The 19052-nt window shown below is 50.6% G+C and overlaps 1 protein-coding gene and 1 long non-coding RNA gene across 4 annotated transcripts in view; one reads left to right on the top strand and one right to left on the bottom strand.

Annotated features, from left to right (window-relative positions):
- Window positions 1-19052, top strand: part of PKNOX2 (PBX/knotted 1 homeobox 2) — a 273857-nt gene that overhangs the window by 241707 nt on the left and 13098 nt on the right. For all 3 annotated transcript variants that reach the window (XM_031652823.1, XM_031652824.1, XM_031652825.1), the window contains 3 exons: window positions 9191-9320; window positions 9783-9880; window positions 10747-10866. In XM_031652823.1, coding sequence (XP_031508683.1) covers window positions 9191-9320; window positions 9783-9880; window positions 10747-10866 — 348 coding nt within the window. The remainder of the gene's footprint in view (window positions 1-9190; window positions 9321-9782; window positions 9881-10746; window positions 10867-19052) is intronic.
- On the bottom strand, window positions 4225-7381 carry LOC116269669. The gene is made up of 2 exons (XR_004177311.1): window positions 6604-7381; window positions 4225-4871 (listed from the first exon to the last, which is right to left on the bottom strand). It is a non-coding gene; the product is annotated as an uncharacterized LOC116269669 (long non-coding RNA).

Raw genomic sequence — 19052 nt, 5'->3', positions numbered from 1 at the left:
ACCACAAGGTCTTGTGCAAGATAGATGGCCAGGAAGTATTTACTGAAATAAATAATGAAATGAGAGAGAGAAAGTTGGGGGGCCAGGGGCAAGGGGAAGCCAAAGGAGGAAAGGAGAAATAGGAAGAAAAATAAAGGGAAAGAAAGCCAGATATGCAGGGTCAACATTCAGGAGGGAGGTAGAGACAAGCTGAAGAATTGGAGGAAAAGAGCAACAGTTTGACAGGGAGACACACAAACCCAGGAAAAGGGAGACGAGACTGAGAATGACGGGGCAGAAGGACGGACGGAGAGGGGAACAGCAGCAAGAGTGAGAGCAAGTGAAAGGACAATGGATGTGGCTCAGTATGCAGCCAGGGTACGAGGAGGCGGGAAAGTCAGTAGGATGTGCTATGTGCTGCTCCTATTGTATTACTCAAACTTGGCCCTGCATTTTCTCTGACTGCCACTGCCTGCTTTGCTCAGGCTTCGGGGGTAAATATGGCAATTGCACATAGACTATGGCGGGAGCTTCCTAACCTGCTCTCCTGCCTTCTCTGGCCATCCCTCGGCCCGCCTGCACACTCATACATCTCTTAAGCCTTCCCAGGACAGGCCCCTGTCATTGTCGCACTAAGGTAGGGGCGGGGACTTGCATGGGCTCTCCCAGGAAGGAGAGGCCCAGGGCTGCTAAGAATCAGGGACCAGAGACTTTCAGTATAGGAGGCAGGTCTTGGGTTCAAGACACAGGAGCCTTTATGGGAGAGGAGAGAGAAAAGGAGCTTGTGTGTGTGTGTGTGTGTGTGTGTGCACACGCAGGCACATGCATTCGTCATGGTTCACCCTTAATCCCCCTGGCCTGAAATAGCCTCACTGAGCACCAGCCTGGCCTGGGGAGGGGTATCTCCCCTCTGGAACATGATCCTCTGGATCAACATTCCAGCCGCCTGCCAGCTTTGTTGCAAACTGCTGGCTCATGGTTTTCCCTGTGTGCTAATCATCCAGCCTTGTGTTGCAAAGCGGGAGACATTTTTGTTTTCAACTTGGTACCCCCACTCCCAGATGCTATGCTGTGTCCTTCATCTAGATGGATGGGTTGAGTGTTTTCCTGCTTGGCCTTCTATTTCTCTGTGTGAGTCTTCTCTGCTGGTCGGAGTGGAGGTGGGAAGTAAGGGAGACTGTCCTACCAAGCAGGAGACTAAAGCAGACTTTCAAAGACCTGGGCCACAGCTAGATTTTCCCCTCCCTAGGAACCCATCCTGTGCTGCAGGCACCCAGTGACACCCAGGCTTCCTACTCCTCAGAGCCCAGGCTTCTTGTCGGGGCAGCATCCTCTGTAAGGAGACTGGTTCTAGACCTGACTCTGGGTTCTCCTGTCCTTCCTAGAGGGCGCAAACAGAACTATTCCACCAGAGAGACCTTAACTCCCGCCTCACTCAAGTAGTAGTTTGACCTGAAATTCATCCTTTTTTCTCTGTGGAGATTTAAGCCTCAGCTCGATTCCAGGCAAATTGGATTGAATCATGGTTCTCATTCAATCGCCAAGCATTTGGGGGGCACTCACTGTATGCACTGTGCTAGGTCCTGTAAGAACAGACACAAGCCCTTGTCCAAGAGGAGCTCCCAGTCTCAGGGGGAGACAGCCATGAGTCACAATGAGGATCTAGATAAATCACATCAGCCTTGAAATGCTCAGGGTCAAGAGTATAGAGGAAAGGAGCAGCCGAAGAGATGGGGAGAGGAGCTGCAAGCAGGGATTCTGGATTGGGCGATCCACACGTGTGGCTTGAGGTTGCCCCAGTCTCTACCCAGCACCCTTCATCCTTTCTCAGAGAGGGACCAAGTCCCAGACTCAGCCCTCACACCTTCATGGCCACTTTGTTCCTGCTCCACAATAGGATAAACAAACCTCAGTACAGAGTAGAGAGGCCAACAGGAGGATTTCGCCCATTATTTTTGGAGAAGTTACAGATTCATTGGCCTTGGGAGGGCTTCCTGGGGGAGGTGGCATTTCAGGCTGGCTTGGCGAGAGTTGGTAGCCTATTTGGCAGCCTTTATAAAGGTGAGTGTTTCCAGTGTAGCGAGAAGTCTGGAAGAAGGCGAGAAACAAAGAGAGCCAATCAGAATCCCTAGAGAAGAGATGGGGTGGAGGGGGCTCATTCATTCACGCATCCTGCATCCATTCAGGCACCTCTGGAGCCTGCTGAGTTCTGGGGATATAAAAATGGATGTGACACAGTCCCAGGTCTCCAAGTGTAATGATGGAGTACCTTGAAGTCAAACGTGTGGGAGTTCTGTTCTGGGGCTGACCGCTGAAGACTTCAAAGGTAGTGGAGAATGTAGGCGACAGGGTCAGGGCTGGAGACAAGTCCACTGAGTAGCCACATCTTGTATTGGTCCAAGAAGAGCTGGCAGAAGGAGGGGAGCCAGTGAACATTTATTAAGTTCCCCTCTGTCTCAAACATGGTGTGTTCTAGGTGCTTTCCACAGATTATCTAATTTACTCTCCACGACAGGCTGCAAGGTACACATGATTTTCTCCATTTTACATCCAAGGAAAGAGAATCTGAGAGAAGTGAAGAGCCTGGCTCAAAGTCACACCCTTAGCAAGTGGTGGAGTCCGGGATGGGCCACTCCAGAGCCGATGTTCTTCTTGCTACATGGGGATATGTTTTTGTGACACATGGGGAGAAGAATCAGGGGTCCTGGGACCTAGGTGGGGAGGGATGACCCTACCTTGCTATTGGGTCAGGGGGTTAGGGACTACAGAGGAAGAAGCCAACTGCTAGGAAGCAAGAATTTGGATTTGCTGGTAGACTGGAAGTAGGAAAATGAGAAGGACAAGGTTGAGGCCATTCTGAGATGCCAGGCCCCGCAGCCGGATGCGACTCTGCAGCTCTGTGCCTCCCCAGCAGAATAGGAAGGGGGCTAATCAATACATCCCTACCTGGGAAGGGTGGCACTTGCCTATTGCCCTCTAAGGAATTTTGGATTTTCCAGATTGGCAGGGGGCCGAGGGGATAGGGGGCCATCACCTCAGCCAGGACCCTAGAGGTTCTGCCCAGTGGCTAAGCATCCTGAGGACAGGACCCCGGAGAAGACTGGATGGAGCTGGGGTAGGGGGATGATCTGCTCTGGACAGATCACTACTTAGATGGACGGGGGCATCTCTAGACTGAAGCGGAATAAAACGAGCCACACTGCCGGTCACAGGCATTAAAGCTGTCTCTTCTGTGGGTTCCTCACCCCCAGCCCTGCAGCCGTGGAGCCCGGAGACCAGAGGGCGGCCCTTGCCGCCAGGCTAGTGAAACCTGAGCACTTCTCCCGCCTGAGAAGGAATGTTCCTTAAGAGCAGCAGCTGCTGCTTGTCCCCACAGGCCAGAACTGCCTTTCCCTTGAGACCAAGGCCCCCAACAGGAGTGGAACAAGAACAGGATTAGGCGGCTTGTTTACATGTCCTCGGCTTTCCTGAGTTTGGGAATCTGGCTTTTCTTGGTCTAAAACAGGGCCCTGGCTCTGCCAGAATGGGGATGCTGCCGGGAAGGGGTGTCTCGGGACAGGGACAACCTCTCCACCCTCCTAAGGCACATTTGCGCAGGCACACACACACACCCCCCCCCCCCCACAGGAATACACCCACAGCCTTAGGCCAAAGTCAGGCCACACATGTATCTAGCATCTACCATGCAGTTAATTAACATTGTGCTAAGCAGTTCCGGGGAATTCAGAGAAAGACCCCCCCTTTCCATCAAAAAGCCTGCAGCCAAGCTAGGGAAAGACGACGCCTGCGTAACAGAGAACCATTCTGTGGTGTCCAGTATGTAAGGCAGATGGGAGGCTTTGAAGAGTCCAGAGGACGGCTTGTGGCTGTGCCCTGGGGAGGTCAGGACAAGCTTTCTAGCAGAAGGGAGACATTCAGAACCGACCTCCACCCGCCCCCAGCCCCGGCAGGGGAGCCGCCAGCGCGGGCCTTCTGGGAGGCTTTGGTGAGTGTGGTCTGAGCCGGTGGATCAGCAGAGACCCCTAGTGGCCAGGGGGAGGATGGCAGGTGGCTGGGTCTGGCTCCACGGGGCACCTCACTCCCGCCACCGCCTCACCCTTACCCACCCTCCCACACAATCCTTAGGAAATGGCATTGGCTCTTTTACAATCCTCAGCTGGAAGGATCTTTGCCAGGCCACCCAGTTCATTCCCTTGTTTCACAGGTATCCAAGTAAGATAAAAATTCCATCTATTTCAAAACAGCTTAAACAGAAACTTTTCTGTCATTTATTTCCTTCACTCCTTCAAGTATTTGTCCCATTCTGGTTTCTTCCAGGAATTCCTTCCTTGAGTGGAAATGAAGTCTTCCTTGAGTCTCCCAGGGCAGCTCAAGCCCTTTCCCTATTGACAATGAAGCACAGTGGCCCACAGAAACCGACAGCTCTTCCTGGGCTGACGTCAGACCACTGTCCGTTCACGTGGGCCCCTGCACCCCCCACTTCCAAAAGTCATTCCACAGCCTCTCATCATTTCTTAGTAAGGCCTTCCTTTGGAACAAGTCATCTTTCTGCTGCTCCGAATGCAATTTGGAGTAAAACTCCCCCGATAACCACTGAGGTCTGTAAAGAATGAGTGGCGGCCGCAGTTCCAGGGTGTTGCAGCTGCCCAGAGGATGGTGCTCAGGAGGCACCAGTTCTCTGCCATTTCAAACTCTGCCATTCCAAATCCAAAGCCCTGCCTTGCTCTGCCCCTCCTGAGAGGCTCTTTGCTTCTGCGTTTCAATCCACAGCGCACAAGGAACAAGAGTAGGGCCGCTTCCGGGGGTGCCCGTGGAGCCCAGCGTGTTGGTTTTCATCTGATTCCCAGGCTTCAGGCAGTTCCCAGAGGCTTGGGGACACCACAGCTGTGTTCCTAGCAGAACAAAACAAACAGAGTTCTTGGGCTGGATAACCAGCTCTCATCCCCAGGTTCCTGGACAATTCCAGCAGGGATGGGAGGCTCTGGGTGCTGAAAAACGTAACTAGAACTGTACCAAACGCTCCTCTCACCTCCATCTGGGTGCTAAGGATCCTAGAGGGGAGCAACTCTGTTTGCTTCTAGACACAGTGGCATCTACCTGGGTTTGGAGTCTGATGAACCCCAAGGGGAAGCTGTCAAAAAGCTAACAATACTGTGTACTTAGCCAACATGTGCTCCCTACGGGGTTTCCACTGCTGCTCTGGAAGTTCCTTCCTCAGAAAAGAGAGTCAGAGCCCCTTGTCTCCATTCTATGGTGCTAGAGACTAAGCCTCAACTGGAAATCGCAGCCAAGTGGAGTTGTGGGGCTAGTCAGAGACAACGCTTAGGATCCTGGAACTCGGCCATTGCCCGGGAACATCTCAGACAGGGAAGCATGTAGCAAGGTTTACACAACTCTGCCTGCGTGCGCAACCCCAGCTGAACTCCTTCCATTGCTAAGTAAAGAACTCAAGTGGCTTGAGGGCTTCTAGGACAGGTTTTTAAATCCCAACTGTGCCACTCCCTAGTTGAGTGACCTTAGCCAAGGGAAGTGGGAAATAAATTATTGGATGGCTAAATGTGCCAGGCACTGTGCTTGCATTGGAGCCTGTCTGACCCCGAAGCACATATCCTCTCTGTGTGAGCACTCGTCCTGCACTCAGAGCCAGAGGCCTTAGGCTGGAGGCACAGTTATTTGACTCTGGGAAGTCACTTCCATTCTCTCTGGGCCTCAGTCTCTCTTCAGGCAAATAGGACAGTCTGTCCTGCTGATCCTATGGGGTGATGGTGACATTAAAATGGAATAGCGTGGGGAAAGAATGCTCTCTAATACTCAGTGTGTATGGTAAGTGGTCGTTTTCAGACCCATCTGATCTTTGGGACCATCACAAGGAGGTTTTTAAAAATATAGATTACTAGATGGGTGAGGGTCTGATCCAGTGGCCCTGAGAATCTGTGTCCAAAAAAAAAAAAAAAAGCACGCTCAGGGCTGGTTTGTGGAGCAGCTCATATTTACAGACGTAAGGGATGAATATCATTTCCCCAGACCTCCGGGATGCCAAAATTTTGCTTCCTCTTCCCTGCCCCACCTAAGACGTTGCCAGTCCTAGCCCTGCCCTTGGACTCTGTCTCTGAAGGTTTTTATATTATTCCTTCACTGATAGACTCTGGCTGCCTCTCAGCACCTACCAGCCAAAGACCCAGAGAAGGGAGAGAAGGGTAGGAAAGAGAAGGCTCTGATCCAATGCGTAAATTGCCTTTAGTTACCCAAACTGGGTAAATTGGCATGGAGGGAATCCAAGCCACAAGGTGGAGAAGCAGCCAGGGTCTGAGTAAGCAGACGAAGCATCCAGGTGGTGGCTCACCCTCTGCCTTTGGCTAGGGAACAATGTGTGTTGGTTGAATCCCAAGGGACACATCTTGTATTTATTTTACTGACTTTGCTTGTATTTTTCTAACCTTGTTGGGTACTTTTTTGGGGTGAAGAAAGTCTGGGATAACTTTTTATGTTTGAAATTCTCAAATATCCCTACCAAAAGAGGCACATGCTAGCATGGATGATTCCAAACAAGGGATTATTGAGAAGTCACTTCCACTGGTTTTAAGGCGAATGGCGTGGAGGTACCCACTCCCCCATTAAATTTACCTTCAAGCCTGGTGTGGTGGCTCACGCCTGTCATCCCAATGACTCAGGAGGCTCAGCTGGGATGATTACATGGCCCCAGAAGTTTGAGACAAGCCTGGGCAACATAGCAAGACTCTCTACCCTGTCTCAAAAAAAATAAAAAATAAAAAAGTAAATTTACCTTCCGAGTTTGCTTCAGCTTCAAATATATTATCAGCACTGGTTTACATACCATGAGAATGGTAGGCTGGGATGTTGGAACAAGGAGAACTCAAACTCACAGCAGTCTCATCGCTGAAAACTCAGGCCTTGAGGGTCCAGGTGTCACATGCACTGTATACATAAGGAGATGAGGCCCACGGAAGGGTGGTGACGTGATTGCCTTTCCTCCAGTGCCCGCGCTGCTTCTGGACTTCCAGGTTTTCGTCGTTTTTATCTGTTCACCTTGCCTGCAGTGATGATTGGTTGACCTGCAGGATTCAAGGGCATTTGCAGTCCAGAACCTGTGTAGGGGGCATTTGTGGGTGAAGGAGAGCTGTGTTCTAGTCCTCTGGCTGCTAACCAGCTGTGTGGCCTTGGGAAGTCCCGGACATCTCTAAACCTTATTTGTACTTCAGGGAGGGGAAATGTGTGGCTTTGAGGGGCTCTTCCAGTTTCTAGGCTTCTGCATGGCAGACTCCATTTTAGACTGCAACTGCAGGAACGGAAGGCCAAGAGCTCTGCTCAAAGTATAAACCTCACAGGCTAGGAGGCTCCCACAGGGCCCCAGGAAGGGGAAGCCAAGGCAAGAGCTGCTCCCTCTGTTCCCCAAGGTCACAGCAGCAGAGGTGAGCTCAGAATAGAAGCAAGGCCTCCATCGCCCCACCCACCCAGAGAAGCCAGACCAGGAGGCCCGTGCGGCAGGTGGGTGGGAGGAGGGCGTGCTTGGCTCCTCTCCTCCTGGCGCTGCTTATTTATAGGCAATACTCCTCCAGCTCTTGGGCCAGAGACAACCCGGGAGAGTAAAAAAGGCAGCTCTGGAGGAGACGCCAAGGGGGATTTAATCAGCTGAATCGAGTGAGATGTATAAATCAGTGCCGACTTCCACTTCCTGACAGGCTCTGCCAGTTTCTGTGTCGTCAGGGTCTGGGAGGAGATTCGCCATGGCTGTCCCCCAGGGCTGTAACACTTTGCCTTTGTCTCTTGCTACAGGTAGGCAGTCACTGGCTCGAGGTTTCCTCCAAACACAGATTTCTGGGCTCAAAACCCTAGACTTGCTCTGGAGGCTGGAGACCTAAGCTTCTTCAAGTCCTAAAACAAAAACTGGGAAGCTGGGGACCTCCTTTTCTCCCCCATTTTGTCTATTTCCTTGACCATTTACCTGTCTCTAAATCCTTGCAGTTCACGCCTTATGATTCCAGCATTTGAGCATGGGAATGTCACCTAAATGGCCATTGAACCTGTTAACTGGTTCACACCCGTCTTCAGATGAGGAACCACGGCTAGGAGGAGCTAAGAGACCCAGGCCAGCCTCCTGAGGCTCCCACACTTCACTCGCTGCCTTTTTTGTCTTCTCCAAACCTAGAGCCCCTATCCTCTCCCACATCCTATTCCTTCCTCACAAATTCTCTCCAAGCACCCAGCCTCCCAACGCAGGCTCCCTAGAAGGCAGGGAGGGCTCCACAGCAAGTCCAAGGACTTCTTTACCCAGCTGTTAACTGGGAATGGTGAGGGGAGCAGAGGGCCAGGAAAACATGTCTTAGCTGCCTGGGCTAATGCAAAGAAACGTGGCAAGGGTTCCGTGCTGGTTGGCAGTGTGGGGAGAGGGGAATCTGTTTCCAGTGGAATCCTGTGGGGATCCTGAGGAAGAGAACAGAATCGATGCCATATGCCATAGGTGGCTGAGGCTCATATGAGACACCCTTAGGAGACAGCTTATGGGAAGGCTAGGGCAGCTTTCACTTGCTTTCTTAACATGGATTTTAGTCTCCTGAGCTAGGTGCTAAGGATACAAAGGTGAGAACTGGAGGCTGCTCTGTGTGTGCAGCCTAGTGTGATGGGCCTGTGATGGAGGGTGTGTGGAGAGGAGCCGGGGGATGGGAAAGCATCAGGAGACAAGCGTGGCTGAAGGAGGAGCAGGTGCCGACCAGGTGAAGCCAGTTTCTCAGTCCCGGCTGCAGAGTGGAATCACCTGGGGAGCTTTTACTAACCCAGAGCCCATTGAATGTGATGGATCTGATCAAGAAAAAAAAATCCAGAGCCTAGGACACACTCCTAACCAATTAAATGAGACTCTGAGATTGGAACCCAAGCATCGTTACTGGAGATTTCGAAGTATAGCCAAGGAGGAGACCATGGGTTATCAGATAATTTGTGCCTCAGGTTTTCAGGGCAATGGAATGGTTAAAAGGGTGACTCTTTTGGGTTTCTTTTTTTTTTTTTTAATTGAGCCCTCTTATTCACTCTTTCTAGGAAACCATGAGAATTGCCTTCTGGACCTGGGTCTGGGGAGGAGCTACAAGGAGGGAGGGGGCAGGCAGGAAGGGGAAAGGACAGAAGAGGACTCTGGGGCTGTAGGGTCTAAAGCTCTCAGTGACATTGTCACAAACCACGCCTCCCTCACTGCCAGGACCTCCTGCAGAATTCCCCCAATTCCATGTCTGGAGTCTCCAATAACCCCCAGGGAATTGTGGTCCCAGCCTCAGCGCTCCAGCAGGGCAACATCGCCATGACAACCGTCAACTCACAAGTCGTGTCAGGTCGGTGCAAAGACCGGGAAGGGGGATTGTGGGAATTCCCCGGGAGGAGAAAGGGTGGTCCCGAGGCGGTTCCAGGGGTGGGGGGTGGGGGTTGTCCCCCACCGAGGGAGGGGCTCCCAGCTCAGTTTCTTGACTAAAGTTTTCTGTAAGTTTGTAGACAGTTAGCACCAAGACCCAATTGTGATGGTTTAGAACAAATCTGGGTCAAAATCTCATGAGCCCCTGAGAGGACCAAGTAAGGCTGTTGTCCCTTCCCTGAAGCACCTCCCACCAAAGGCTCTGCCCTAGGCTGTAGACACCATCCCCCAGCCACCCATAAAGCAGAAGAGCCATAGCTCACTACCCAAGGGCTCCAAAGTAGAGGGTCTTTACACGTGAGTGCCAAGTGAACTGGGAACCCTGCTTGCCCTTGCTCCTACCCACTCCCATGGCAGGGGACCCCAAAACTGGTTGTCTCCTCAGGTGGAGCCTTATACCAACCGGTTACCATGGTAACCTCCCAGGGTCAGGTGGTCACCCAAGCAATCCCCCAGGGAGCCATCCAGATCCAGAACACACAGGTGAGTGTGTGTAGGTGTGTGCACATGTGCATGGTGTGGGCTAGGGCGCCTGTGATCACTTCTTATCTGCCAGGCACTTTACACGAGTGACTCATTGAATCCTCATCATCCTCTAAGAGGTATCATTACTCCTACTTTACAGATAAGAAGCTGGGTCTTGGAAAGGTTTTATCAACTCCTGGGATTTTGCTGCCTCCCTCCTGGGGTTACATCAAAGGATCCTGCACTTCCTATTCCTGTCTGCAGACTGAGCCGCTGTGTCCCTCAGTGGTAGAGAGTGCACACACAAAGGAAGAGTAGAAAGATCGGAAGTCAGAGTCTGGGATCTGACATTAACTCTGGGATCTCGGATAAGTCACCTAACCTCTCTGAGCCTCAGACTTCTTATTGATAAAAGGGGGATTAATAGCAACTGCACACAGTCTAGCCAACCTACAGGGCTGCTGTGAGAATGAACCACGGTGATGGATAGGAAAGTGCTTTGCAAACTGTAAAGTACCACAGAAATGCTGATAACTACTTGACGGCTTATGGCAAATTCATATCTTCTACTGTTCTCTCTGCATGGCCCTGTTTCCTCTGTCTTTCTCTCTCTCTCTCTCTCTCTCTCACTCTCTCTCTCACTCTCTCCCTCCCTCTCCCCCTGCCCCATCTCTTCCTCCTTGTCCTTCTTCCCTTCTCCCATCACCCGAGCCTCACCTCCACTCTCTGAGGGGCTGGCATGGGGTGAGAGGGAAAGGTGACCTCCCCAGGGCCCTAGGAGTGAGCCGGGAAAGGGGCTGGCAGCGGAGCCTGCCGTCGCTATGGCAACAGGTCCCTAGCCTCACAGGCTGCTGATGCTGATTTTCTCTCCACGTGCCCTGAAGGTTAACCTTGACCTCACCTCCCTCCTGGACAATGAGGATAAGAAGTCCAAGAACAAACGAGGAGTCTTGCCCAAGCATGCCACCAATATAATGCGTTCTTGGCTCTTCCAGCATCTCATGGTGAGTGTGTGTGTCCTGGGGGTGTGGAGTCACGGCATGGGGTATGAATAACCCACCATGTGGGTACCAGACTCTGCTGTCGGCTCCAAACCCACAGACAGAGGGCGTGGCCTCGGGGAGCGCTCTCTGATAGGGATGACATCTGGAGGCCAGGCCGGGGGGCTCAGGTGGGACCTAAAGCTGGGAGACTTTCTCTAGTACCTGCTACTGTTGCTGTCTGGAAAAAATGTGGCAACATATGGGGTAATGGGGACAAGTGCATGCCAAAGAGTCAAGTACTGGGCAGATGTGTCACACTGTTTCATGAACAGAGAGAGGGTCGTCGTGGGGAGTGGGTGGTTTCTGGACCAGAGCCCTCCCCCTGCCACAGCCACGCTCACTGTGCCCGTCTCCCATGGGAGAATGTGTTGACTCTGCCAGGACTCCTGAGTCCTCCCCACTGGGTGAGCCAAGCACTGTGTGGTAGAGATGGGGGCCAAGGCTGGAATCCTGGCTCCTCACGTCACAGCTCAGTTCCAGGACACAGCACTATTTATTTCATAAGCCTCAGCAGCTCCTTTTATAAAATGGCCCACTCCCTTGGGTTACAGTGGAGTGTTGATACAGTGCACACTGTGTGATGGTTGCTGTGTGTCTGTGTGCAGCGTTAGTTACAAAAGACAAGCCTTTGGTGGAATGTCAGGAAAGGCTTCATAATTGCAATCCCCTAACACCACTTCCAAGGGCTGTGGCCGTAAATAAAGGCCAATGACTGTGCCGAGGGTGTATACCCTGGTGTGTGTGTGTTCTGGGGTGGGGAGGTAGGTGCTGTGACCACAGGCTGGCTTCCATTAATCTGTGAGCTCCTGCCCTGGCATGTCAGGACAGACAGACACAGGTACAAGACAAATTCCAAGGGACTGAGGATCCATTGGCTGGAGAACTGTGGGAAAAACCAGGAGAAAGAGGAAATCCTTCTCCAGGGAGGAGAAAAATCAAATGGGCCATGGAAACTAGTGAGTCCGTCAGCAGCCCTTTATCTGAAATGAGAGAGCCTTCAGAAGCCATGGAGACCAGGCCTCAGTGGTTCTCAGACTTTAGTGGCAGCAGAAGACTGACTGGGTCTTGGGAGCTCTGATTTGGAAGTGCTGGACCTTCCTGTGCACCCAGGAGGCTGGAAGGATCACCTCCTAGCAAGCGATGAGAGCCGGAGCTCGGCATCTCCCCGGAAGTATCCCCTCGCCGCTGGGGGTGTGGGGCTGCCCCGGTGGTTTGCTGAGTGAGTACATTTTGAAAGCACTCACTAGTTTGAAGACCTACAGTTTCCAGATGAGAAAGCTAATTTGGAGAGGAGGGGCTGGAATGCTGGAGTTAAGGTGAGGACAGGACGCTGGAGGGACTCCTGTGCCTACGTGATGAGGCCAGAGGCCCCGCAGCAGGTCCAGCCTCAGGTCTCTATGGAGCAGCTCTGAGTCAGTGGCTGGAGTGCACAGGGGGAATGCCCAGGTCTCCTGCCTTTCTGGTTTTCCAAACTGCCCGAGAGCCAGGGGGCTCAGATGGACTCAGTGGCCTGTGGGTCCAGTGTCCATGCCACAGCTCCCAGCCTACCTGTGGGAGGAGGGGCTCCCTAGGGAAGGACACATCTTCTGTGTGCTGACCTGGCACAACCGAGATTAAAGCACCACCCTCTCCCGACGGCTAGTGGAGCTGACTCTGGCTCCACTCATTGTGGTGGGTGACGTACAATGCAGGGTCACAGGTGTGCTAGAAAGCTCATGGGCTTTTGAGGCAGCTGAACCTGGGTTCAAATCTCGGTTACCTTTTACCCTGCAACTTGGCCACACTTGCGTCTTAGGAAGACTGTGATGAAGTAATGAAAGATTGCCAGGACCCTGGCACACGGAGTTGCTTAAAAAATGCTCCCTTTCCTTCCCCACCTCCCACCCCCATGCATTTTTGAAGACTGTTGTGAACATACCTACAACCTCACTTCTGAAGGGGGAAAAAGGCAAGAGGAGAGAGGAAGCTGTAAGGCAGATTCCCCAGCCCAGGTGTCCAGGTCAGCAACTGCTCAGTGACTCCCACCCCCCATCTGTAGCCTTCCCCTTCACAACCTTCCATTCCCCACTTGCCGCTCACCCCTGGGAGTCATTAGCCTGAGACTGGAGGGTCACCCATCTTTGTCCCTCCTGGCCGTGCCTGGCCTCTCACCTGGGACCTCAGTTCATGCCCCCCCCTCTCACCCGCTTCCTCGTGAGCCTCCCTGCAGAGCTCCGGGTCCTGTCTTTCCACTCCATGGTCACTTCCACCCAGACTTGGGAAGGCAGAGGAAGGGGAGGTGAAGAGAGGTAGTAGCTGAGCACAGAGCAAGGCAGGACCCAAGCTGGCTCTACAGAAAGCACCAGGGATGGGGTAGAGGACTTGCCGAAGGGCATGAGGAGGGGCTTTCTGCCCACACTTTGCCACCCACCCCTGTTGCCTTCTCTGGCCTGGCAGTGTGTACAGGTGCAGGTGCCATTCATGACATGCTTAACATTGGCAGAGTCCTTCCCCAGTTCATCACAGTGGCCTCTAGAGAGGCAAGGGGAGTGGCCACTGGGCCTCTAAAGTCAGAGCTCAGAACTTTGGGACTGAGGAGGAGGAAGAGAATGAGAAGTCCAGGGTGCTCTAGGGAAACAAGCAGACCCAGCTGTCCTTGGCTTGGCAGGCCATGCCTGGGCCATACAGCCATGCACATGTGGACACACCCTCACCAAACCCCAGCTGCTTCAGGAAAGAGGCTATACAGGCTCTTCATAACTAGGCACAGTAGAAAGAAGACAGGATTTGAAACCAGACAGATCGAGGTATGAATTGAGGCTCTCCCACCAGCAGTGTGATTACCCTGATTCTATTTCTTGGAAAAAAAGAAGAAGAAGATAATACTTATTTCCCATGGTTGTGAAAATTCAGTGAGAAAACATATATAAAGAGCCAGGCCTAGCATATAGCACTTAAGAAATAAGTTCCCTTTGAATTTTTTAGAATAATGGACCAAGAGCAAGTTTTGGAGGCTGAAGACCCAAAATTTGTGAATATTAATCAGAGGTAGATGGCTGATTTGTTGTTTTCATCTATAACACCTACTGATTTTACTCTCATTGACCCTAAGGGTAACTGACAATACTGTGACTTACCCGTTCTTTGTGTAGATGTACGTGCCTCTCTTGTATCTCTGACTCTGTCATAAATTTCTCAAAAATAAGGATCATACATTATATTCCTCTATGAGCCCTACAGCATTGATTCCCAAGGTATGAAGCTTTACAGGATTTATGAAGCTTTATTTATCTCGCGCCCCAAAAGAGGTTCCATGGTGAAATAACTTTGGGCCAATCTGAGTTATAGAAAGTTTAGACTTTTTTTCTTTTTTTTCATGGTAGGGTACAGAGTCTCACTCTGTTGCCCAGGCTGGAGTGCAACAGCACGATCTCGGCTCACTGCAACCCCCACCTCCCAGGTTCAAGCGATTCTCCTGCCTCAGCTTCCCGGGTAGCTGGGATTATAGGCACCCACCACCACGCTTGGCTAATTTTTATATTTTTAGTAGAAGTGGGGTTTTACCATGTTGGCCAGGCTGGTCTCGAACTCAACCTCAAGGGATCTGCCCACCTTGGCCTCCATAGTGTATTCTGTTTATTCTTACAGGACGAAGGGGCATGGTGAATTTGCAAGAGGGGTAAGGTTCGAAGCGTCTCCCAAACTTACGTGAGCGCTTTACATCCCCTCTTGGTGTTTTCACTGTTGCTCTGAGGAACAACTCTGAGACTGTAATTCTTGAAAAACGCAACTCTAGGGAGACACTGTGTCAGGTCAATAGGAGCTGCTCAGCTTTGGGAAAGAAGAGCAGAAAGGGTAAGAAGTAAGGACAGACCTAAATATGCCATCGATGTTCTCACATCCAGTGCAGTTGGGACAACTAATCTGTGGTTGATTGAAAAACTTAGTTTAAAAAAGAAACAACCATTCAAAAGAGATACTTTAATTGAAAAGATGGACTTACCGTATACATTCATTTGCTAATCTTTTGATACAGGACTAAGGTCTTTTTCTGATTGTGAGTCATCTTCCTTGCATAAACCTCTCCTATAATGAACATCTATGAATTCCACCTCAATGGAAAGTGGAATTACAACTTTGACATTTGGGAACCAATCTGGCCGCGAGATCTTTCCATATTTTTATTATGTATTCCAATCCTTTATGTTTGTCTCATCTGATCCTAACTATTCAGCATTTGTAAGCAAATTTGGGCCTCAAGACTTTTGAAAACTTTCTACTTATCAACAGCGACGCTTTTTGCACTCACATTTCTTTGGTTTACAGAAGAGTTTGTTAAATTACAGAAATGTACATACTTTATTAATAATAACATAGAACCAGTCTGGATACGAGCACTGCTGGCTTTCAGATAGGCAGATAGTGTAGCTAACAGACATTCCACAAAACAGCCTTCTCATCTCAAGCATTCAGAGTGCTGCGGAGAACAATTCTAACGATTTACAGAAGAAATGGACATGCCATCAATTAATCCGGAAACTTTGCTAAATAGGGATTGGTTGTGAGAACGTCTGTAGTAAATACTGGTTGTTTCTGTTGTCTTCTTTCCCTGGGGTATAAGTCTGTATTCTTTGGTTCCCTTTGTCCTATGTCTGGGGCTTCTTGTCATTTCTACTGTTCAGCCACAAAAAAGTATTCAGATGATAGAAGGCTCCCGAGATGGAGGTGAAATCCCAGAGCCTTTTTGCTGTTAGGCTGCAGTGAGATTGGGATGGTCTCATCCATTAGCTGTTCGCCTCTACGTCCCTGAAGAATCCAGTGACATTTTCTTGCTCTTGCATTTGGCTGAAAGAGGCTACACTCCTGCTGGAAGCAATCATTCCATAGCAGACTCAGGTCCGTTGAGAGCCCATGGCAGACAGTCCTTCTCTTGGAGGGTGGAGAGGTAGGCACTGTTCCTCCTCCCCAGCTTCTACTCCGCCCCTTCTGCTCCAGATCCTGGAGTCTTCCTGACCTGCCACGTGATTCTGCTCCTTTCCATCCCAAAATATGGCATCTGTCTGTGCTGCTGCCAGCCAAGCACATGAGCCGCTTTGCAGAATATGCTCTGTGTGCGGGAGATCCTGGAGACCAGGCCCCAGCAGGCCCAGCCATCCACCAGAAGAGCTGCTCCTGTATTAACCACTGCAGCGTGCCGGGTTCTGCACTAAACGCTTTAACGCATCATCTCATTTAACCCACACAACCACCCTAGGAGGAGGTAATACAATTCGCCTCATTTTACCAGTGACAAAACTGACACTCAAAGAAGGCAAAACTTTTCTCAAGGTCACATGGATGACAGGTGGCACAGGATTTGAACCCTGACCTATGCAACTGGAGGCTCTAGTCTCTTACCCACCACATTGACCCAAGAAACCACAGACATCTCTCGGCTCCCATTGCAAAGTCTAGCTAAAGCAAAGAGGAACCCCAACTCTCAGCGGAGGCGTGGAGCCCCGTCCTGGGAGAGGTGTAGGGATTTTACATGCCCAGTCCCAGTCTTCAGACCTCGCAGTGATGCTGTCTTTGACCTCTCCCCCACACCATTCATCACATTCAGAAGCCTGACGTGGCATCCAGCTGCACTCTGCCATCCACCACCCCATCTTCCATTCAGCCACAAGGAGCCGAGGGCTCGCTCCAGGACCATCCTGTGAACTCTGCTGTGGTCACAAAAGCTGAGTTCACAAAAAGCACCCAGGGCCTTCTCTGTGTGACTTTTTAAATAGAAACATAATTCATGTACCATAAAATTTACCCTTTTAAACTGTGGAATTCAGTGGCTTTTAGTATATTTACAGAGTTGTGCAATCATCACCACCATCTAATTCCAGAATATTTTCATCACCCCAAAAAGAAAGGCTGTACCCATTAGCCATCACTTGCCAGCCCCTGGCAACCACAAATTCACTTTCTGCCTCTATGCATTTGCCTATGCTGGACATTTCACATAAACGGAATTGTGGGATTCTCAGGCCTAGCTTCTTTTACTTAGCACAATGTATCAGTCCTTCATTCCATGTTGTGGTTGAAGAATATTCCATGGTACAGATGAACCACATTTTGTTTATTCATTTATCAGTTGATGGACTTTAGGGTTGCTTTCGCTTCTTGGCTCATAAGTCCTGCTGCCGTGACGGGTATACTGTGCATGATTCTGTGCCTGTTGTTATCTTAGACTCTGTCAGATGCCCATCTATCCTTCCCCAAACCTGAGAATCTCATAGGCAGGGTTCATTCTGGCTGGGGGGAGGCAGAGCGGCTGCACCCCAGGAACAGCGTGTGCGCTGCACAGGGCTCCAGGCCAAGGAGGGCACGTGGAGGTGAAGCCCAGCCAGTTGCCTCTGTGCCTTGGTGTTGCCTTTGGTCACTCCACATTCTTTGCATGCCTCGCTACCTCCCCTGCGCAGAGCATTGTGTTAAGTCTTGAAGGGATTACAGTCAGCCCTCTGTGTCTATGGGTCCTGAGTCCCTGGAGTCAACCAACCTTGGATTGACAATGTATTTTTAAGTGGATGGTTGCATCTGTCCTGAACATGTATCGCCTTTCTTCTTGTCATTATTCCCTAAACGACACAGTATAACAACTATTTATGTAGCATTTACATTGTATTAGTTATTTTAAGTAATCCGGAAATGTTTTAAAGCATACGGGAGGATGTTTGTAGGTTATATGCAAATACTACACCATGTTATATCAGAGACTTGAGCATCCATGAATTTGGTATTCACCAGCGGTGCTGGAAACAGTCCGCCACGGATACTGGGGGTTGACTGTACCTAGCTGTATCCCTGTCAAAGGCCCACCTACAGGACCCATCCACACGCCTGACATAGGAATGGCAGTGTTTCTTAGAAACCACACAGCCTGTGGAAAGGACGTGGTACCTGCAGCAGGACCTGGGTTGAGTTTCACTACCCCCTCTACCGAGCTTGTCAAGCTGGGGTGAGCTTGACCTTGTTAAGCGTCTGTTTCCTCTGCTATAAGACAGGAGCCACAATATCCAGCTCATAGGTTGTTGTGAGAATAGAATAAGCAGCTGGGCATGAAGGTTCTTTGTCCCCATACAGGCACCGCTACTGGTACAAATGCCTCCAGTCTCACCTTGGGAGTTCCCATAATTGGCTTTGCCTTGGAAAATGCTGAAAGAAACTGCAAAACTTTTGGGGAACCTGTGGAGGACAACAAGAACCCCTGAAAAAAACAAGAAAATGGCTTAGGGAGACTGGCCCATTCTTGTTCCAGAATATCTTGTCTGCTACCTTTTCCTTTAATTTCCTCATACTGTCTGAAATTCCACTTGCATACATATTAAGGATTAATTTTTTTAATGAAATTCCACTATTAGAGACCCATTTTAAACTGTCCAATCCCTGTAAAAAGCAATGACTATGAAAGCCTGTGAGGCCATCATTTATTCACAGCTTGCTTTTCTATTCCGACTCAGCTAAGATCAGCTTCAGGGGAAGAATGGGGCCAGGCACAGTGGTAATCCCAGCACTTTGGGAGGCCAAGGCAGGAGGATCACTTGAGCCTAAGAGTTTGAGACCAGCCTGAGCAACATAGCGAGACCTCTTCTGTTTAAAAAAGGAAAAAAAAAAAAGGGGGGGCCGGGTACAGTGGCTCACACCTGTAATCATGCCAGCACTTTGGGAGGCTGAGGTGGGTGGATAGCCTGAGTCTAAGAGTTCGAGACCAGCCTGGGCAACATGGCAAAACCCCATCTCTACCAAAAATACAAAAAACTAGCCAGGCATGGTGGTGGGCACCTGTAGTCCCAGCTATTCGTGGGCCTGAGGTAAGAGGATCATTTGAGCCCAGGAGGTCAAGGCTGCAGTGAGCCCTGATTGTGCCACTGCACTCCAGCCTGGACAACAGAGTAAGACCCTGTTCCCCGCCACATTTCCCCCCCAAAAAGCTGAGTTTTTTATTTAAAAAAAGAAAAAAAGAATGGGGGCCAGGCACGGTGGCTCATGCCTGTAATCCCAGCATTTTGGGAGGCCAAGGCAGGCAGATCACGAGGTCAGGAAATCAAGACCATCCTGGCTAACATGGTGAAACCCCATCTCTACTAAAAATACAAAAAATTAGCTGGGCGTGGTGTTGGATGCCTGTAGTCCCAGCT

This window comes from Papio anubis, chromosome 12 (genome assembly GCF_008728515.1).
Source record: "Papio anubis isolate 15944 chromosome 12, Panubis1.0, whole genome shotgun sequence".
Lineage (NCBI taxonomy): Eukaryota > Metazoa > Chordata > Mammalia > Primates > Cercopithecidae > Papio > Papio anubis.
This window is presented reverse-complemented; position numbering and strand designations above follow the sequence as displayed.